Source organism: Carettochelys insculpta, chromosome 1, assembly GCF_033958435.1.
Source record: "Carettochelys insculpta isolate YL-2023 chromosome 1, ASM3395843v1, whole genome shotgun sequence".
NCBI lineage: Eukaryota > Metazoa > Chordata > Testudines > Carettochelyidae > Carettochelys > Carettochelys insculpta.
The window spans coordinates 217,855,912-217,879,144 of NC_134137.1; the positions used below are offsets into that span (position 1 = coordinate 217,855,912).

Sequence of the window (23,233 nt, forward strand, 5' to 3'; positions counted from 1 at the left end):
AAAAGTGTTATTACAAAGACTAAAAAGTTCATAGGGAAACGTCATTGATTTCGTGTACCTTCTCTAGACTTCAGCACTATATTTATCATGTCTTATGTCTGTGTGGCAGGCAACCCAAAGTTTTGTTGACGAATGTCTTGAGGACAGAAATAGGAAGAAAATACACACAGAGCCAGCTTAATACTGATGCTAATTTATCTGATGTTGACAAGTTGCAATCAGATCGACCACCCTCTTCATCTGTTGCCAGCCTAGAGATATTGCAAATATTAAATCCTCCTCTCCAAAGCCTTTTTATGCCTGAAAGGTATGTTGTTCAATACTAATTCTTAACATCCTGGACCTTTGCTTCATTTGACTAAACTAATAACCATTTGCTTGCAGTTGTATTTTTTGTGAGAAGGTATTTCATGTTACGCTGTAGATGTTTCCTGTTTTGATCACAAGCCTTTCTCTTGTGACTGTTGCTTCAGATCATATAATTTGAGTGTGCCTATACCAACCACAATCTTGTGGGTTTTCTGATGAGTTAGAAGCTAATAGGTCCTGAATGAGCAAGCTTGATTTAATTCTTGTCCAGCTTATTGGACACTCTTGGATGTTTTTCATTACACCTGTGTAAAGAAAACACATTGACATCTAACTGTCCCCTTAGAAAAAGAAATCTATGGTTCTTTCCTCTTCTGATTGGTCTCCTGGATCTCCTGAATCTTCCAAGCTATACTTCTCGTCACAGACACACCTATGGGCTAATTTGGACAACTGGACAGCTGCTCTGCAAACACCAAGGCTTCCTCAAAAGGACTTTGTACCTCTCAGCAGAACAGGAGTGGAAGAAAGACATTAGACACTGCAAAATGTTATGCTAGAAAGTGACCCATGTGGATCAGTTCATAGAGAGATAATACAGAGGGAGGTGTTTTCAGGGCATAACTAGGATACTGCATCATTCCTATCTAATTCATAAGAGGCTGTGGCAATACATCATTATCTGAAGGAAATGGGAACTCCAGTGCACAATCATCAGAGTTTAAGGAAGAAGCCATTAGCCACGAAAGACAGCAAATTGACTGTGATCACATACATTAAATACTTTGACAATCTTGTATATTAGAACATCTGTTAAACTATGTTGTCACCTCTTGATGTTTTTAATTGAGTTAATTTTCATGTTCATCTCTTCCAACACATGCAGGTGCTTCTCTCAGTCTCCTGACACCTGGCATAGTGACACCTGGGTTTTGTGACAAAGGGCCAGAATTAAATAGTTTGTTACATGCTTTACATATATGCTCATGACTAGAGGCATGAGTGAAGTCTGGCAGTAAGATTTGTTTTACTGGAGATGTCCTATTCCTAGGAGAATTTTTAAGATGACTGTGTAATTCTGTCAGTATTAAGAGTTTGCATGGAAGTTATTCTGGAAAAATTCTATGTGAGCAGAGAATGATAAATCCTAATTTCAGATGTCAGTCAGTCTAAATGCAACAGTATGCTAACATACTGTAGCTGAGCTAACATTGCATCATTTTCACCTTTTTGTCACCTTCTGATTATCAACTTCCTACCTGTCTGTCATTGATCTTTGTGTTAGCTGCCTCACCTAACTTTTAAGTTTCTTGATGGAGATACCTTATGTCTGTAAAGGCACTTGAACAAAATGGTACTTCATTAGCAGTACTGTTTGGTTTATCAAGCCGCTAAGTTACCTGAATTCAATCAAAAGTTTCTTTATCTAGATTTCAGTGGAGCATTTATCATTTATTGTTATATGTATGGCAGGCAACCCAAAGTTATTTTGAAGAATGTCCTGAGGACGAAAATTGGAAGAAAATACATAAAGAGACAGCTTATAACAGATGCTAATTTATCTGATGCTGACAAGTTGCTATCAGATCAACCAACCTCTTCATCTGTTGCCAGCCTGCGGCCATGTCACACATTAAGTCATCCTCACCAAAGCCCTTTTATAACTAAAAGGTACGTTCTTCAGTGTTGATTTTACTAGCCGTGTTCTTTCTGAAACACCGTAACTTGACTTGAAAAGATAACTTCTGTGAAACTGTTGTTATGAGACTCTGACTTGAAGCAATAGTTGAATTTCCCAAGTGCAAATTAATGTTCAACAACCCACCATTTTAACATTCTAATATTTTAATTTGATTCTTGCTACATCTGACGTTGGTCACCATTTGTTAAGATCTTAGATTTGAAATTGATTGTTTTTTGTTTGTAGATATAACTACAAGGTTTAATTTGAGTATGTTAGTTGGAAATTACATACAAAATTAATCAACATGTCACAGTAACAGGAAAGTGGTTCTAGGTTTTTTTTATAATTGCTCAAAGCACTAGTATATTCTAGTCCTGTTCCCCTTCCTGAATCCATGTCTGGTCTCATCACCAGTGTGCAGCAGTTTAAGGCCTGCCTCTCTTTAGCATCTCCGTTCTTCTGATTCCCATATTTACACAGGCTTCAATAGAACAAAAATGCTTTGTGTGTGAAATTAGCTGTAAAAATGAAGCTATCTAGGATTATATTATGTAAGTTTAATTCTGAATTTGCGAAGTGAACTCTTCAATCTCTCTCCCTTCACTCTGGTCTCTTTAAAAAAATAAAACTATATTTGGAACAAGAAGGGTAGGGGAAGACAAGGGGAACATAGTTAAAGATTATGACTACACAGCAGCTAGGAGTTGGAGTTCCCACCTCAGACACACCAATGCCCTAGTTCTGCTAAAGTTAGCATCTGAAAATAGCAGCATAGTGACTGCATCTCAGGCTAGCCAGCAGCATACAGTCTTATATGACCCGTGTATGTACTTGAGTGGCTAGCTCAAGCCTCCACCAGTGCCACTGTAGTTATGCTAACAACCCTCCTCCCGCTCCTTAAAATCCCAATGTGAACATGAACATTTTGCAAGTAAGTGTTTGTACCACAAGCTAAATTTGAGCTGACAGGATATATGGAATGGTAGGAGGCAGATGAATCCCATTATTCCTTTATCTAGGCACTTCTGTTCTTACTTTTCACTGTGTCTTTATGGCCTGGCTCATTTCAAGAAACAATATTAATTGCTGATTCAAAGGACGCTAGTAGTTGGCTCTGAATCCACTATGCTGCTATTTACTGTAGGTGAGACATAAGAAAAATCTGGGTGTGTTGGATAGTGACCACATAGTTTGAAGGTGATATTCTTGGCCATATTAAAAATCTGTTCAGTTTTTGGAATGACAGTTACGGGTGTTCATAGAGTGCATGTTGGATCTGAAATAAGTCCTGCGTCTGGAATAGTGAGCATGGACTCTTTCTATCCACTAATAAATATCTACGGGAGAGGTGTTGTATAGTTTTCACTTTAAGCGGTATATTAGAAGAGGCTGTGCATTTGCTTCTTTGCACTGTGTAACCTGTTCTGACAAATTTTATAGTTCACAGTGTAGGTAAGGCAGCTGCACCTGTATTTTCCCCTCTCATGATCTCCTGGTCTAAAATCTCCTGGGCAGAGATACATGTCTGTTTCACTTCTTCTGACCAGGTTTTTTCCAGACTGCACAATTCCTTACCTACAGTCTGACAGTCTGAGACTGTCAGACTGACTAAGCAGGGCTGCTTTGGCTTCTCTTCAGCGATTATAGACAGTATAGTTGTCCATATATATGTGTTACCATACTGCTTTTCCTAAGTACACTTGTTTATTCTTAGGGCGAAAGCATTACAGTAAACCCTTGATTTAAGACTAATGGGAGGGAGGGTTGTCCATTAAACCTGACAGGCTGTTAAATCGGAGGGTTTACTTGCACCCCCCCCCCCCAAAATGCCCCTGACTCTCAGCCACTGGAGCCAGAACTGTCGCCGCAGTTTGGGGTCACACCAGGGTTGGAGGCTCTTCTGTGGCTGGGAGCTCTGCCATGGCTCCATCAGGAGCTGGTGCAGCTGGTGGCTCTGTTGGGGCCTGGAGAAGCCACCTCCACCATCGGAGCCACCACATGCTCCTCCCACCAGGATGGGGCACGTACACGAGTGCCATCTGCCCACCTATGCACCACACTTCTGGTGAGAGGAGCATGGGGCAGCTCCACTGGGTGGAAGCAACAGACCCTCCAGCTGCAGCAGTGGTAAGTAACCCTGTGTACGTCTTTTTTTTTTTTTTTTTTTTTTTTTTTTTTTTGGTGCAACGGAGGAGGATTTAGGATTTTACAGCCTCTGGTTAAGCAGACTTTAGGAACAATGGGGCCGGCAGACATTTGTTGTTCCCAAAATCCGCTGAATCAGCGTCTGTAAAGTTGATGGGTAGAAAGGCCACAGATGTGCACTGTATGTGGTACTAGAGCCTGATCCTGCACCCCTAGAGAATGTTAACGGGATTTCTCATGAGAATAAGATCCGAGTTTAGGCCCATGTGATGAAACATGCATCAGTGTGTTTGCAGATGTTTGGTATTAGAGAATTACTTGTAGCACTCCATGGGGAAAAGGTAGAAACTGAGATGCTCCTGTTTAAATAATTTCTTGCCTTTGGATTACACTGCCTTTCCCACACTGATACTGTATAACTAATTTACTTTGTCTTCTAATGCTCACCTTGCACAGGTACGCAGGTACAAGACAATGAAGCATTAAGCCCAATGTGCCTAGTGGCTCTGATGATCAGATTAGTGCTCATTTTCACTCTGGTTCAGACATGTAATTTCAACTGCAAAGGATTTAAATTACATGTACAGGATGCTGCATGTAACTATCTGTGTGTTTTATGAGGAAGTTTACGTGTGGTTCATAATATCATCCATCATAACTTACTCCTGCAACCCATTTTTGAAACACAGCATCAGCAGTTCAGTCTGTGGTTGGGAGTCCTTATGAGTGGGCAGTCTTTCTACGAAGAGGGATGAGTTAGGCAGAGCTCCTCACAGCAACCTCCTCTACCTTGTCCTAGCACATGGCTCGACTGGCCCATCCCCATGGGTATCACATAGTGATGAGCAAACCCAGAATGGCTTATTCTGTAGTCAGAATGCGTCAGAGGGGTGTGTGTATGCGTATGTTTGTGTGAAGCTTTAAAATAGGAAACAAAACTCTGAATAGCTGTATTATGACTATGCATGACTATAACAAGGGAATTGTTGATGTAAATTTGAATACAGAGTGCCCTCCATTCTTTTGGACATGTCTGTTTGCATCCTTGAGACTGTATTTTTAATTGGATTTTTCTGATGTGGCCTATTTGTCTGCCACAATGGATGGTCTTCCTCTCTCTAGGAATCCATCTTGAATCTCCCATATTAGTCAGAGGCTTCATTAGTAAGTCGCATATCTGAATTTTTATTTTTATCTGACCTCTGTTAGTTTTGTAAGTTGTACTACTGCAGATATTAACACACACTCACCAGTCTAAAACAGATTTGAAACTCATGAAATTTATACACAGAATATTTACAATAACAAAAAATAAGCTGTTTATAAAAATGCAGTTGACCTTAACAGGCAGATATGGATGAGAATTAAAAGGAAATTACCTAAACCATGTGTTCTGTTATACCTGAATTAGTCTACAATAGTATTACATACACACATGTAGCACTCCACAAAAACATATTTCTTCTAATCTAGTATGATCACTGTTGTCTATCTCGTCTTATTCCCATTTTAGCTAGCTAAGAAACTTGGTTGGGATTTTAAATGTACTAATGTGAGACTAGAGGACAAAAACATTAGTAAGAAGTGCTAGATGTTGAGAGACCAGGTCTAGACTGTAGTCAGAGTTGTGACTACGGTTCTTGAATACATACCCAAGACGTCTTTAATCTAGTCAGTGTGAGTACAAATAGTGCTGAAGTACCAAATGCTTCAGCAATGGCTATACAAGTGTTAGCCGATGGCCGGGTAATGAGTGGTCTGTGAGCCTTATTACATTTGAGAATTTAACTGCTAGGACTGGCAGTCCCTTTGCAGTGGGCAGCCAGGGTGGCTGACGGATGCCCCAAAGGTTGGTGCAGAGAGCTTATTCCACCCACGTGTTTAACTGCTAGGACAGACTGTTCCTTCACAGCGGGCAGCCAGGGTGTCTGACGGATGCCCCAGGAGTCTGTCCTATGGAGGTGACACGACTCAGCGCTCAGCTCTCACTGCATCTTACCACTGACCATGCTAATATAGCCAAACTGGCCAGGGGTTCTTTGTTTGTGTTCAGCCGAGTTACAGTAACTGGAAGGAGTCAGGCTGAAGCTTAAATGATTACTATTTATTAAAAGGTAGAAATAAGAATCTTAATGGTTACAAGGTTATTGCTCTATCATCTTAATTACTAGTAGGATGAAACATATGGCATACCAATTAGATTACAAATGAAAGTTACACATTTGAGGACTAAGCGCCTCCGCCTACAGAGCTCTTACTATTAAATGTCACAAAAGTACATTGCAGGTATAATTCTCACCCCTGCGTCCTCCAACTCCAGCATAGCCAGCATCTTTCACTCAATCTGTCAGGAAGAAGAGTATATGGAGGGTGTCCCCTGGATCCTCGGGAGGCAATGATCTTACCCAACCGGCAGGTGTAGGAAATTGGAGCTCAGTTAGAGTGGGCTGCCGGACCCTTCTTTACACCCTGTGGGTCACATACACTCTTCCTTATCTAAAGGTGCCGATTGTACTGGTTCGCTTTTGTGATGCCAGTTCTTAAAAGGGAGTTGCGACTTAATTTACTCTTGTAAGACAGAGAACTAAATCATTAAGACAGGACATTCTTTTTGTATGGGCATAGGATTCCTCTCCTGGGACGATGTGTGGGTGTATCAAGTATCAGTACCAGCCAAGGGCAGTTTAAGGCCCTGTGGTCATCGGCTGGCCTGTTAGCCCTCTTATCTGTGTTCTTCCATCCAGGGTCATGATGAGGCAGCACATCTGTGCTCTGAGGAATCAGACTGTGCATGAGATTAGCGCATCTGTGCTCCCAGGCATCTAAGACTGTGCTGTTTCCTTTGTCCTTTGTGCTCTGAGGCACCTAAGAGGAATAAGATGGAGTAGAGCAAGGGGATTCTGTCTGGCTACAACAAGCCTTTTGAGAGCCCTGAGGACTTAGGCTGCATCTACCCTGTGAGATAAAATGGAATTTAAAGAAGTTAGCTCTATTAAAACATCACTGTTTCACTGTAAGTACCATTAGCTCAAATTAGTGAGCCCGAATAACGATAACAAGCTGTCAATATTACCAGGTGGGTATAGCATCAATTTCAAATTTAAAATTTCAAATAACAGCTAGTGCGGAAGCACCATGTCTTTAATTTGAATTTATTAGCCTCCTAAAGTGTCCCGTATGTGTATCACAAAGCTACACAGTGACCCTCCATGTATGACCACTTCCTTCTCCGCTGCTCTCCATCCAGGTGCACAGGAAGAAGGCCACAGGAAGGCCACAAAATTTTGATTGAATTAGAATTTGAAATCTGCAGCGACCAGGCCTGCAAATATAAAGGTCCAGATGTTCAGTGGATGGAACCGTCCAGGGGTGGACAGGACTGATAGCACAGCTGCCCACCGCTACCCCAATGTCCGTAGAGGGTACGTGGCACAGGGAACTTGAGTAGGTTTGGGATATGGTTGAAGGCACAGATCCCTGCCACTATGCCAATGTCGACAGCAGATGTGCAGCTGACGGAATTGGGTGGCGGTGGACAGGGCTAATAGCACAGCTGCCCACTGCTGTGGTACAGTCTGCAGAAGATGCACATTACAGGGAACATGGGCAAGTTTGGGGGAGGGCTGAATTCTGTTACTTGGTGCTCTGAATTCTGGGACATTGCTTTGCATTCTGAGAGTCTAACATGAAACACCCATAAGCAACCGGAGTTAAGGCACTGTGGGATAGGTACCCACAATGCACTGCTCACACTGTCGAACATGCATAGGGCAATAGGATGCGGAAACCTGACAGACAAATGGTGGGCCGAATTTTGAGAAGGTTTGTACATACTTAAATTCTCATTCATAAGAATGAGGTTAAAAATCAATTTTTATTAAAAATTGTGTTTATCTCATAGCGTAGATGCAGTATTGGTCAAGTAGCTAGTCTGCACTGAAGTCAGCGACTCATATTAGTACTTGAGCTAGCAGGATCAAATCTATGTTGGATGTGTATATGGGCAAGTCTACATTAGGGGAGAAAGTTGACCTAAGATACACAACTCCTGCTAAGAGAATAGGTTAACTTTATGTCAACTTTTCCTGCTGTCCCCACAGCAGGATGTTGTTGAGAAACTCTCCCAAGGTATACCAGGATTATGGAGATGCCCCAAGCATTCAATGTAGCATATCCCTACTGGATGCACAAAATCAAACCCTGGAAAATTGGCTCCAGAGTGTTGATCTTCCTATAAGTATAGTCCTATAAGTATAGTATAGTATAAGTCCTACATGTGCTTCAGTCTTATCTGTGAGTGAAGTGTAGACATTCCCCTGAATGGCACCCAGAATTCATCAAATCAGAATTCCTTGTGTGAACCACTTGATAACCTGGATTTGAACAATTAAATGTTCCTTCATAATAGCATTGTTGCACAGAAGAGATTGGAGGAGTGAGGAAGGAAGTTTGCCAGCATATTAAGTATCTGAAACTCCCATAAAAGATAGATAATTGCTAATTTGTTGATTTTTTTTTTTGTGTGTTAATTCCTACCCAACACCAGGTTCTTATTTTTGAATTCATTCCACACTTTGAATATTGCTGAATTGCTAACTATAGCTAATCAGATTTCCCAGTTGGTAAACAGGAAAAAGAAGTGGAAGCACTAGGCCCCAAAGCACTCACTAATATGTTTTGAAAATAACTGTGGTTTTTTATTTGTAATTCTAGCACTGTATTAGGAATCTTATTTATTTCCCGTAGCATATAAGACTATTAAAAAAATTCATTGAGACTGTTTGTTATGTATTCAAAAACAAATCCATGAGTCCTCCCATTTTAATTATTTTACACCTTGAGACACTCTCCAGAGGTGACACATCACCATGGTGATCCTGGGTAGATCATAGCTGTATAGAAACCTGGGGAAATAAGTTGTTTGTATTGGAGATCAGCCCTCTTTCCCCTCCCCTCTGTTGTTTGAAAGATTCAGCGCATTTTTACAGTTGTTTGATTATTCATATATCCATGCATGTCACCTTTTAAAGAAACATTCACTATCAGTGCTACAGTGTAAAAATAAAGTGAGCTGAGTTTATCTGTGTGTGTTTTGGGGAAATGTTTGTGTTTGGTATACACTTGTTGGAATGTTTGATGTATGGTATTTTGTCAAAGGTTGTGAGAGGATTAATTAGTAGTACTAAATGTCAGAAACTTGTGCTAGTTTTTGAGAAGTCACTTAAAATGGGAAACTCTGGTTGACAGACTAATCCATTACACATTCACAGAAAGGTCAAAATAACATTATTTAAGGTAGGAAAGTCCAGCACTCAGAAGTTAGGAAATGGCAGAATTAGTTGTCTGTGCAACTTTAGTTTGGCTGCTTTTAATGTATAGTACTTACTTAATAAGCAGCTGTTTAATATTTTATTTCAGTAGTTCATTGCATAACCCTCACATGCTTGCCTTACACTATTCCAAATCTGTTCTGAAAACAAATTTGTTTTCTCCATGGGATATTTTATGGCAGTTATTGGCAAAGGTGGGGAAAGTACCAAAAAGTTACTTGAGTAAAAGTGCATCTGCTTTAATTTCTGGATACTTGAGTACAGTCTAGATGTGATGGGTGCACGTGTACTTTTTGGTGTACTTTTACTCAAGTAGTTTCCCGTCAGAACATCAGTAACTTAAATTTCTTCTTTGAGTGGTCACTGTGGGTGCTCCACAGTAGGTGTCGGGCTTGCCCCAGCGCCTCAGATCGGAGATTTCCAAGCTGTATCTCATCGGATTGCGCATGCGCAGATGTGCTCCAGTCCTTCGTGTGCATTCAGTCACGTGCGTGATCCAGTCTATGCCAGTTCCTCTCTACCGCCAGTGGCTGCAGATGGACTTCGCTTCGGCTCCAATGCCTAGAAAGATAAATCCGTTATTTGTTGCTATTCGGTAGTCCTTTTCTCTTTAAAACTGCTTTTAGGAAGTTGTTAGAAAGTTTACTGTACATAGTTTAAAAAAAAAGGGGGGGGGAAGGAGAGGAGAGCCTGCTTATCAAACCAGAGACTGATTGGTGAATCTTATCTACATTCTAGTAACAGTTTGTTGTTGTTGTTCCTTAGTACCTGTTAAGCGCCCTCGTTAATGTTAGACTTCATTCAGTGCTCAACAAAGAGAGATGTCTCCAGCAGGCTTCAAGAAGTGCGAGTCATGCTGGGAGGCTATGCCGGCCTGGGAGGGCCACAACAAATGTTTTCACTGTCTGGGCGAGACCCATTTTCCTCAGAAATCTCCTCACTGCTCTAAGCTGACTGCTAGAGCAAGGAAGGACAGGGAAATGAGGCTGAAAATGATATTATTTGACAAGGCCTGTCAGCCTGAAGCAACCGAGTCATCCCATCCTGAGGGCCCCTCAGTGCCACAAAAGTGGAAAGCAACCTCTTTGACCTCTTCGGGACATAAGAGGAAGAAATTGTCCCCTACTCGATCCTTGCCAGTTCTACCTATGAGCAGGATGAGTGAGGCACAGAACCCAGATGTACTTGCTGCCAGAGGAAGCGTAAAGCCTGGAGAGCAAAAGGCAGTGCCTAGGTCCCAGCCTTCTAAGGATGCGGCACCGAAAACCTCACAGACGCCTCAGCATCAGGCACCGGAGACTACAGCACCGAGACCCCTGGCACCAAGAGCATCGGAACCAGGCATGTCAGAATGGGGACTGGTGGTGCCGAAGACTTCTGCCCATGCAGAATCGTGGGTTTGAGCACCACGCACGAAACCGCCGGCACTGATACCAGCACTGAAATCTGCGGGAACAACATCCGTATCGGTACCAACCCACCAAGTTCACAAACCTAGGAAGGCGTGATCTAAGAGTCGGCACTGAAGCCCGTCACCTGAACTTCTCATTGTGCCATCACCTCTCTCTCCCAGCTCTCCTCCTGAAAAAAGTATACCGGAATGTCCATTAACACCACCATTCCCTTTCCTGAGACCTCTCTCTCCACTCTTAGGGCCCCCTTCACCCTGGCTTAGGCACCCAGCACCGGTTGTCTGCCACAAGCCGCATGGATACCCCTACAGAGTGTCTCCACCTGGGTCTATGTCATCTAGGAGATCATACTCCTTCCATCACAGGTATAGACATCGATCATGCTCCAGATCCTCGTCCCCAGGACCATGTCCTTGCCATTACATGCATCCACACCACCGTGAGGACCATCATCGACACCAAAGCTACTCAAGGTCCAGGGATAGATCCCCACATCTATGCTCCTCATACAGGCAGTTTTCTCCCTCTCCTATCAGAGGGGACCACGTCTTCCCTCCGAGAGAAGATCCAGAACCAGTTATCGATCCCTCCTTGGGATGTCTGGCAGAACCAGTAATAGAGGTGTCCGAGGAATAGACAGAGGCATATCAGACAGATGCCTCTTCGTTCTCACCAGATGAAGCAGTCGTCCCAGGAGACGTATCTCCTCCAGACGACCTTAAGCAATTTCAGGACTTGTTTAAAAGGGTGGCCCAGTCCCAGGAGATACAGGTGGCAGAGGTGCAAGAGAAGCAACACAAACTCCTTAAAAATCTGAGAACTCCTACGTCATCGAAGATTGCCATCACATTGGATGATGCCATCATGGAAGCTGCCATGAACATCTGGCAAATCCCAGCCTCTATTCCGCCGACTAACAAGCGGGCAGACAAAAAGTATTTCATCACATTGAAGGGAATGGAGTTTCTATTTAACCATCCCCAAACAAACTCCCTTGTGGTTGAGTCCTCTCAACAGAGGTCGAAGGCACTGCAATACAAATCCACAGTGTTGGATAAAGATGCAAAGAGACTGGACTTATTCGGGCCGAAGGTATATTCATTCTCCACCCTACTGCTACGCATGGCCAATTACGCTGCACACCTCTCCAACCAAAATTTCGGTAACTACACAAAGCTCGTATCACTCATGGACTTCCTCCCAGATGACTAGAAGCCAATTCTAAAGGCGATAATTCAGGAAGGGTATACGGCCTCCCGCGCAAGAGTCCAAATTGCGCTAGACATGGCAGACACAGCAGCACATTCCACAGCCACCGCAGTGGCGATACGGTGAGTATCCTGGCTGCAAAATCCGGCATCCATAAGGATTTGCAAACAAAAGTCAAAAACCTTCCCTTTGATAGGGCAAAACTGTTCACCAAATCCACAGACTCAGTCCTCCACTCCAGCAAGGACTCTAGCACTACACTGAGAATGCTGGGTATGTACACTCCTCCTTACAGGAGGAGAAGATATTACTCATACCAGCAACGCTACACATCAATCCCAATGCCTGCAATACCAATGAGGATATGATCAAGGGCGACGACAACATCAAAGGCCGCCTAGACGACGCCCCCAACAAGGCCGTACTTCTGCGCCACAGACAGCGAGGCAGCAAGTTTGGCTATTATGTCGAGGACTACGAAGCCACAACCATCACTCAGTGCCAGCAACCACCTCAACTTCTGTTTCACCATCGTCTCAGACCATTCTACCACCAGCGGGAAAACATCACTACAGACAAATGGGTGCTGGAGATTATTGCTCTGGGATACGCCATTCCACTCCACTCCCTACCTCCACCAAACCCCCCATACCCAGTCCCTCTTCAGGGACCTCTCTCACGAAAATCTTTTGAAACGAGGTAGATCGCCTCATCTCCATAGGAGCGGTAGAGAGAGTTCCAGACGAGTTCCAAAGGAAAGGTTTTTACTCCTGGTACTTCCTCACGGAAAAGAGAACAGGAGGCTGGAGACCAATCCTGGACTTGCGGGCTCTCAATCAGTACCTCCGGAAACAGCGTTTCAAGATGACCACTACCACCTCTGTAGTCACAGCACTGGATTATGGAGATTGGTTTGTAGCCCTCGACTTACAAGCTGTGTACTTTCACGTAACTTTCTCCCTGCTCACAGGCGCTTCCTCTGCTTCATTGTGGGCATGGAGCCTTTCCAGTACAAAGTCCTGCCCTTCGCCCTGTCCTCAGCGCCCAGGGTTTTTACAAAGATGCTCTCTGTAGTGTTGGCTTACCTGCACTGTCAAGATGTATTCATCTTCCCATATCTAGACGACTGCCTTTTGAAAGGCACCTCGCAGACAGACATGTTACGCATGATAAATATTACGGCGAGGACATTTCACTTGCTGGGTCTTGTAATCCACTTCCAAAAGTCAATGACGGAACCCACACAGGACATAGAATTCATAGGAGCGCGCATAAACTCCATCACAGCGAGAGTGTATCTGCCTACTGTACGTTTTCAGGCTATCCAGTCTCTGGTACAGGTGCTGATATGCAGCCCCACAGTACGAGTGCTAAATTGCCTCAGGTCCTGGGGCACATGGCTGCTACCACATTTATGGTGCAGAATGCCAGGCTACATTTTTGCTGCCTGCAGCACTGGCTTGGTGACCCATGTATGTGTCAACGATATACGCCATTCACAAAACAGTATTGCCTCCAGCAGAGGTACAAAAGTCCCTGAAATGGTTGATGGACCCCAAGAACTTATTGTTAGGGGTACCCTTTTGTCAACCGCAAACTGTGGTTTTTCTTACGACAGATGCTTCCCACATAGGCTGGGGAGCACACATGGGAAACAAGTCAACACAAGGGCAATGGTCTCATACAGAGAGGGCAATGCACATAAATATACTGGAGTTGCGGGCAGTGTTCAATGCATGCAAACGCTTCCTCCAATACCTACGATACAAGGTAGTTGGGGTCAATACTGACAACATTTCCACAATGTATTATATCAATCGACAGGGTGGGGCCAGAGCCCACATTATGTGCAAAGGCAGTCCACCTATGGAACTGGTGCACTGCGAACGACATAACCTTAAGAGCCTCATACTTACCAGGCATCAGCAATGCAAAGGCACTTCTTGGCTGCTCCTCCTGTGTTTCTCTCCTGCTTGTTTTAGTCATGACCCCCTCCTCCTGCAACTCTGATGTTTCCAGTTGCCACTGACTCCCAGGCCCAGTCACCATCTCTGGGCTCTCTAGCCAGTCTATCTCCCCCTGTTCCAATCTTCAGCAAATCACAATTCTCTCCATTTCCCACCCACAGCTCCTCATTCAATATGTTGCCCTCCACTTTTTGTGTTCACATTGTGAGCAGCATCTAGATTACATGTACTGTTTGCCAGCGTTCATGAGTATTAATAGAAGTATTGACAGGGAGGCACAGCTTAGATGATTAGCAGAAAGAAATGCCTGAACCCGGGTGTATGTATGCTACACAGCTGTCTGCATACCATGCAGTGCCGCCTCCTCCTCCGTGTCTCACTGCCAGTGCTTTTCTCCAGTGGGTAAAGGCAGAGGGGAGTCAGTGAGGAAAGCTCCTTGCTGGTGTAAGGCGTGGCGGGGGGGAGGTGCTGGTTTTTGGTTTTTTGTCACAGAGGGGAAGACTAATAGCAAGGAGGCAAAAGGAAAAAGTCACTGGCAGCTCCCCACTGCCAGAGATTTTCTCATTGTCATCTTTTGCCAGAGCCACTCTCTGATACGTCTAGCTACATATTGCAGTGGACACAGCCCAGCATATAGAGCTGCACATACTCAGTAGGACACCAGTGGTATACAGTGTGGATGTAGCCGGAAAGATAGTTGCCTTTTTCTTGGTTCAGGTGTCTGGACCCCAATCTGGCACAGTCTTCAGCAGCCCAGAGCAGTTATTATACAGACAGTCCTGCTCAGCCTTGGACTGGGGCGTGCTCAAGGCAAATAAGATTTGAGGAATTTCGATGCTAGAATCTAAGATGTCTACAGAGCACGTGCAAACTATAATTCTTTATGGGATTATAATTTAGCCAGATTTGGATGGATTTTCATAAGGACAGCACAAAACATTTACCTGATCCAGCGACACCTCTTGTTCCAAATTTCAAGCCTCTGCTCTAAAGCAAATGAGTGCTTTTAAAGAAAAGATCTAAGGTTTTTTTAACATCAGTTTCCACTAGTCATCTTACCTCAACCCCGTACATGTCCTTATCAAGACACTTTGTTTGGAATTATCTGTTTAAAACTTGCTCTTTGGAACAAGTGATAATTGGAAATCTTTTGCCCATTAAAGTTTCAAATAATTTGAAATATGCTATTTTGCCCACTACACATGTTAGTAACAAAGGGAAGGAGATAAACGGTTCAACTGACAGTCACTTTTCTTTTTGCAGTGTCAACAGTACTTCACAGGCTGCTCTGACAGAACAGTATTTAGATGACTAACCCTTGCAAGTGCGTCAGAGTCTCATATTGTGCACCTTCTTAGAAGCATTCTTTTTCACTAGTGATCTACACTGCTAGCATCAGTGTATGTAGCAATGTATTTCCTTGGAGGGAACTGAACTAGTCTGCATTGTATTTTTTGTTATGCTTCACAGGACTTACTAGTGAAATGGGATTCTGTAGCCTGGTCCTACTCTGATACCCATGGAGAGGATTAGTCCGTATTATTGCAAGATTAAGGAGAATTCATACATGTTGTTTTTATAGGTATGAATGGCGCCGGAAGAAGACAGATGACTGTCTTCTGAAATTGGCAGAACCGTCTAAAGAACTGGAAAGCAGTACTGCTCTGTTTACTGCAGGAAGATATGACCAGCAGAAGAAGGGTTGGTGATAAAGAGCTCTTCTGTTTCATATTTAAATATTTGGATATTATAGTTGAGTAACTTGATTTACAAGAAGAGTGTAGGAAAAAGGTAATACAAGAGGTTTGCTTTGTAACAGCATGTGCACAAAACTGAGGTAAAATATACATATACATCATATAGGTTAAACTTCTCTAATTCAGAACTCTCTCATCCGGTAGTCTGGCATGATTTTAGTTAGCCAGACAACCACTTACGGGTGTGGCAAAGTTTTCTCTGGTCTCATACAGTTAGTTTCCAGCCACCAGTCATGACTCTGGGTTCTATGCTGTTATGTAGCTGTAATTTGCCCCCAAATGTCTTCTAAGAGAATGCTAAGCAGTGGAAGTGTTGATAATGCTGCTAGACAATAGTGATCTCGTGTGATGCGGCAAACTGTCTTGGTCCGATCGTCAGGTCCTGAGGGTGCCAGATTGGAGAGGTTCTATCAAAAATACAAAGTTAAATTTTAAATAATGTTAAGGTGATAATTTAAGACCACAAACAGAAGGAAATTGAGAGAGAAGCCTTAGTCTCTTCTTTTAGTTTTGATAATTAGGCCGGTCAAACAACTGAATTAGTTAATTGTGGGATTAAAAAGTCACGATTAATCAGTTTTAATGGAACTGTTAATAGACTACCAATTTAAATTTATTATGCTGATGTTTTCTGCATTTTAGAATATATTGCCGTCAGTTACAACACAAAGTGTACAGTGCTTACTTTATATTGTGTTTGATTCCAAATATTTACACTGTTTAAAAAAAGTAGTATTTTTTCAGTTCACCTCATGCAATTGCTGTAGTGCAGTTTTTGCCATGCAAGTGCAATTTACAAATGTAGAATTTTTCATTGCATAACTGCACTCTAAAACAAAACAATATAAAACATTTGTGTGTACTGGTGGAAGCATGAAGGGGCATATGAATTTGTAGTATATCTGACATGTAAATACCTTGCAACATCAGTTAAAACAGTGCCATGTGAATGCCTGTTTTCACTTTCAGGTGACATTGTAAATAAGAAGGAGCAGTGTTATCACCTGTAAATCTAAATGAACTTATTTGTCTTAGTAATTGGGTGAACAAGGAGGTCTAAGTGCACTTGTGTGAAGTGAATTGAAAAAGAATATTTCTTTTGTTGTTTTTACACTGCAAATATTTTTAACAAAAATATCAAGTGAGCTTTGTATACTTCATATTCTGTGTTGTAACTGACATCAGTATATTTGAAAATTGAAAAAGAAATGACAAATATTTATAATCAATGTAATTTGATATTGTTTAACAGTGCAAATAGCTGCAATTAATCAGTTTTAATCTAGTTTGTGTTTATCACATATGTTAACTGATTGACAGTGCTGATCATGCATCTTTATACAAAGCCTTTTGTGTCAAAGGGTGTTAAAATGTTACATGAAGATAACTGATGTACAAATGCTACACAATGATTTAATTCACTATTGCAAAACAGGCAAGTGTGTGGTAGAAAGTGCGCATTTTTAGCATCACTTTAGCAATATTTACAAGAGGTGAATGCTCAAGACAATTGAAAGTGCAGGAGGGATTTAGGAAGGCAGAAAGTTAATTACCCAAGCTAGAATTGGCTTAGGAATTGCAGATAGCATTGCTACTTGGGGGTGAGCTATGAATTCAATTGCATCCTTTCCTTGCTCCTCTAGACTAACATTTGTTTAGATTTCAGATTATTGTGAATTTAAAATAATTATTTATCTCCATTCTATCTGTGCAAAGGAGAGGGGAAGTTATCTAGTAAACACGAACAAAAAAAAAGAGAAAAACCTTGTGTGATTGCAGCTATAGGAATAAATACTTTATATGTCACTGTGACCACAACTTAAGAACAATGACAATGCCTATTGATGATTACTGTCTCTTTTTATGGAAACGTTTACTGTATGGTGCCCTATTAAGTTACTCTTCTTTCTTCTTGTTTTTAATAAAATCATTGGTATAGAAAATACCTCTCTGGATTTGAGGGAACCACGTTGTCTGAATTTTGAGAAGAGGAAAAGAAGATTTAGTGGCCATATTCCAGACCAGTGTAATGCATGCTCCCCAGGAAAATTACCATCAACTTATGTAAGTAACAAGTTTGCTGTATTACAGCATTTTCTCATTCTAATAGCAGCAACTAAAACCAAAGCTTCTAACAGTAGCTAGTAAACTGTCTTTAAAAGACAACGTGGCCCATCTGCTGGCTGTATAGTGATCTTGACATCTTTCCTTCCGTTCCTGTATAACATATTAAGATCTCAACAGTAGAATATTTACATTAATAACGTTATATATGTAAGTAGATTTTTAGATGCCAGGGTGGCCAGAAGGAACAATTGTAATAATCCAGTTTGATCTTCTGAATAACACATCATAGAACTTCCTCAAAATAATTGCTAGAGCATATCTTTAAAAAGAAAAAAATCCATTCTTGATTTAAAAGTGCTGATTATGTAGAATGTATCACAACCCTTGCTAAATGGTTTCAATGGTTAATTATGCTTGTTAAAATGTATGCCTTATTTCAAGTTGGACCTTCTTCAGCATCAACTTTAAGTGGTTGGATTATGTTACTCCTCTTATGTGCTAGATTGATGATCCCATCATCAAGCATTAGTTCCTTGTGCAGGTATTTATGAACTGTGATCCAGTCCCCCTTGTCCTTCTCTTTAACTAAAAAGATTGAGATCCTTCTATGACTATAAGCTATGTTTTCCTATCTTTTTTGTCATTCTGATTAATCTTCTCTGAACTTTCTCTCCAGCTGATCAATATCCATCTTGATTTCCAGAATAGTGGGCGCAGTACTCTAGCAGAGGTTGCACCAGTGCCAAATACACTTAACTCTGTGCTCCTACTTAAAACTTCCCTGTTTGTGCACACAAGGATGCTTTTAGCCCTTTTCACTACACTGTTGCACTGGAAGCTTGTGTTTAGTTGATTATCCACCATGCCCAAGCCTGCTTTCCAAGATAGTTACTCATCCTGTATGTATGGCCTAAATTGTTTATTTTCATGTATAAATTGACATTCAGCTTTATTCATATGCATTTTGTTTCCTTAGACCCAGCTTTCCTAGCAATTCGGATCACTCTCAGTGACCTGTGATTTTCATTATTTACCGATTCCCCAATTTTCATGTTGTCCACAATCTTGATCAGTGATGAGTTTTGGTTTTTTCCAACCTCACTGATAAAATGCTGTGGCATAGCTCCAAGAACTAATCCCTTTATGAACACATTAGACATACATTGATCAAAGATAATTCCCTGTTTACAAACTCATTTTGAGACCAATCAGTTATCCAATTTATAGGCTGTCTACACTAGGCGTAGAAGTTGACTGCTTATAAGCAACGTTAGCTATGCCAGTTGCGAAGCAAAAGAAGACTTATCAGTAGTCTGTTTCAGTGTCTGTCTACATGGAGGAAGGTCAATGGGAATGCTTCTCCTATTGATCTTCCTTAATCCTCCCTACTTGCGAGGAGTTCTAGGGTTGACTTTGACTCTGGGGTTGACCATGCGCAAAATAAACGCCTGGGAGGTTGACCCTGAGTGGGTCCATCTTCCTCAGCAGTATGGCTCTTGCCTTAGTTCATCTAACGTGTGCCTATAATGGAAGACACTCACTGTAAGAGTGCCTCCTTGTGACCACTTTACAGTATAGCAGTTTTCTTTCCGTTAGCCCCCTTTTCTTCTTCCCCTGCCTCCACTCCCCCGCTGATGGTTGCTCTATCTGCATGATTGTTTGTTTCTCTTTCCATTCTTCACAATGGTTTCTCTTTCATGACGCATCCCTCCTACAGGTCACTAGATAATGCGTGCTTCCAAAGTATTCGTTTCACCAGACTTGCTGTCTGAATTGAGCCTCTGATTTTTCTGTGGCTGGTAAGGAAGGCCCAGCCCTCTTTTCTCACTATGTTCCACCACTGGAACCCTATGAACTGTGTCCAATGTCTGCACAGTCCCCATCCTTGCTTTCTGTTTACCCTGGATTTCGCAAGCTGTCATTTTCCACTACTCCTCTCAGCTTGAACCTGGTTGCAGGGCTATGATCTTAGGACTTAGAGCCTGTTTGGATATAAAATTTACGTGCATGGAGGGCTCTGCCGGGACTGTCAGTGATGAAAGCAGCACACTAACATGACCAGAGACAGCTGCAAGTGAGCAGGGAACCCACCCCATTGTGCATGGCTGGAGGTGAAAGAGCCATACTGGAGGAGCTGCTGATGCAGGGTTTTGGCATGTGGAACTGGAAGCTCAATATGTTGTTGCTTTTCTCTCTGTGTTTCCTATTAGAGCTCCATGGGTACTGATTTACATCCATAGATCTCTGCATGCATGGATATTCTTTTTATATCCACGTGGGGCTGTACTTCGTTCTCCACAGTGGATATCTTCCTCCTTATCTCTCTGCTCCTGGAGAGTGACTGCAGACTCTCTTTCTGCAACCCTCGTGCTACTACAATTTGTTGTCTTTATGAGCCTTTCCCAGCTTCTCCAGTGGGCTTCATTAGCAATTATTTTGTATAAAGCCCGAGGCCTCCAGAGAAATGCAGCTGCGTAGGTTAATTAGCCCTTTCTGGGCCACCTTAACCCCTTCAGGGCTGGTATGGGTTGTACATCCCGTCATAGTGCCATGCTGATTTTATATCATTCTAGTTTTTTTAATCAGTGTTGTGGTACTAAGTCAAAAGCCTTACAAAATGCCAAGTCTGTAATATCAATATTACTGTCTTTATCAGTCATTCTCACCAACTCAATAGCTTTTTTATGAGATTGTTTGACAAGTTCTATTTTTCATGAACCCATGGTGATGGGAATTAATTATATTACCCTGAATTCTTTATCATGTCCTGTATTAGTCACTCCATAACCTTGCCTGGGATCATTGTCAGAATGGCAGGCATGTTAATTATTAGATCATCCTGTTTTTTACACATTGACACAACCTTAGTTTTTTCCAATCCACTTGGACTTCACCCATGTACAAAACTAATTGAAAATCAACATTAATCTGTCAGTGAGCTCCTCAGACAACTCTTTTGAAATTTCTACATGTAATTTATCCCGACCTGCTAATTTAAAAAGTCTTGACCAAATAGTTGACATATAACTAGAGCCCATGGTGGCTGTTGACGATATGAACAATGCAAAGGAGAAAAACACTAAGCTAACTATAGCATAAATTTAGTAGCATTACTTTGTCACTGATAGAAGAGAATTAACTGTGACCTTCACACATTTTAAAATTATGAATGGCCAGTGGGTTATTGGAGTCCTAAAGATAAATAGTTTATTTTGATCAGTTGTTAAGAAATGGTAAATGGGGGGGGTAAAGGGTATTCAAGTTTGAAAAAACTGAAATTTTGTGAATCAAGAACAGAGTCCAGCACAAATCATCTGTGTTCAAGCACCTCCATGCTCCAGTGATAGGTATTTTGTAAGCACTTAATCCAATGCCCCTTGTAGTCAAGAAATAGGATCCCATTGACTTTAGTGGTCTTTGGATCAGGCCCTGAATTCCCAAAGGGCTGCATCTGAGAGTTGTTCCATACCCCCAACTCTGCCTGTGATGGGCATTACAAGTGCTCATTGCCTATCTATGGCAACCAGTGGGATAGCTCCAAAAAGAGTATACACTGGGTCTTTTTGTTGTTGTTCAGTTTGAAAATAATCATGGTTGGAAAAGTAGTTCTCTGCTTGTTCTGTATGTCAAGTAAACATTCTGCATTCTGCATTGCTGTAAGATGGGAGAAGAAAGATGCATTGCTGTAAGATGGGAGAAGAAAAATTAACACCAATCTGAGTCTTAGCTCTATCTGAAAGGTTAAGCAATGTCTCTTACCTTGCTAACAGTGTGAATCAGTGGTCACACGGTTCAGTCATCTCAGCAGGGTCTGGACATAAATGTGTATTTTTCATGTCAGATAAAATATTTAATTTTGTTTTTGTTGTTGTGTTTCTTTCCAGAAAGAAGAGAGGATTGTTTCTACCCCAGGCCACAGAACTAACCTGATTGAGGAAAATATGTCCTTGGTTGTAGAGGCAGAGCGTAGAGAAACATCCATCCATGATCATTGGGAACCAACTCTCCGCTATGCAAAGGAACGCTGCCTGAAGGCTCCTACCAGGAGCTTATTGCCAGAGCAGTATTCTGCTGCGGGGGAAGATGTGAGGATTTCCCCACTAACTGGCCCTGCTGGAAAACAGAAGACGAACATGTCAGAGTATCTGAGCAGGTTGCGCAGCAGATTCCGTGAGGGCCATCAGTCATTTATTTCAGCTGAGCCAAGTATGTCATGTATCTGTGTTGCCAACATTTAGGTTTATTGAGCTATTTAGAAACTTAGAGACAGGCATAAGTTACTAGTGTAAATAGTTGAAGTAGAAGGTGAAGATGTAAATGTCCATTCAGAGTTAACCGGTTAAACAATTAAAATCATACCCTTTAACCACTGGTGGGGTGCTGGGGGTGGGGTCCAGTTCCTCCCTGAAAGCTCAGTGAACCTGGGGCTAGGGTCCTGCCAGTTGGATGCAGACACAGTCTTGCCTGTCACCACAACACCGCTGATGTCCAGGTGTCTGGCTGACACAACTGGGGCTACTCCAGTTTGATGTGACTTGCTGTCCATCCAGTTACCTGGTAAGCCTAGTGAAAACATTGAATAGTATCAGCCCCAGAACAGACCCCAGTGAATAAAATACTCCCAGTTCGACACCAATCCATTGATGACTACGCTTTGAGCATGGTTTTTCAACAAGTTATGCAGCTACCTTATGGTCCTTTTATTTGTCACATTTCATTAGCTAGTTTATGAGAATGTCATGTTGACACTGTGTGACAAACTTACTAAAATCAAGATATCACAGCTATAGCTATGCCCATCCATGAGGGTCAGCAGTCTTTGGGGGTGTGTGTGTGTGTGTGTGTGAAATACCACTGTGATTCTGACTTAAATGTATACTAGGTATAAAAATGTATTTTTAGTGAGTAAAGGATACACTGCCAATCTTAATTTTGAGAGCATTTAAGCCAGATCCATAGTGATCCTTTAAACTTAAGCTTATTTTATTTAATGTCCTTTTTGTTGGTTTCATGCTCTTGCCTCCCCAGTATCCCTGCAGGTGTACATTAACATCTCTTTAGCTAAAGGGTGGTTGGAATTCATATGCGCCTGTAAATGCCACTCATAGATTAGCCAGGATGGGTTATGCAGAGCAGTGGAGGTTTGTCTGCATGGTAGTTGTTTCTTCTTAGTCTTCTCTCCCCCTTCCAAATCTATGAGAGACAAATACATACACGTTTGAGTGTGTGTGAATGTATGTAACTTGAATCGCTTACATGTTGTTACATAGTTCAGCCCTACTACATCTACCAAGTCCACATAACATCTTGTTTAATGGTGCTATTAAAGGGCATGGAAACCTCAGAGTCGGTT

At 42.0% G+C, this 23,233-nt stretch overlaps 1 protein-coding gene across 12 annotated transcripts in view; it reads left to right on the top strand.

Moving 5' to 3' along the window:
* SENP7 (SUMO specific peptidase 7) overlaps positions 1–23,233 on the top strand; it is a 78,077-nt gene that overhangs the window by 24,792 nt on the left and 30,052 nt on the right. For 8 of the 12 annotated variants that reach the window (XR_012646205.1, XR_012646203.1, XR_012646204.1 and 5 more), the window contains 5 exons: positions 110–307; positions 1,783–1,980; positions 15,639–15,757; positions 17,753–17,877; positions 21,765–22,086. Coding sequence is in view for 9 of the 12 variants with exons in the window: in XM_074999286.1 (XP_074855387.1) it covers positions 110–307; positions 1,783–1,980; positions 15,639–15,757; positions 17,753–17,877; positions 21,765–22,086 (962 nt within the window). In the remaining 3 variants the exon portion in view is untranslated. The remainder of the gene's footprint in view (positions 1–109; positions 308–1,782; positions 1,981–15,638; positions 15,758–17,752; positions 17,878–21,764; positions 22,087–23,233) is intronic. The other 4 variants (XM_074999329.1, XM_074999322.1, XM_074999348.1 and 1 more) reach the window with 2 other exon arrangements.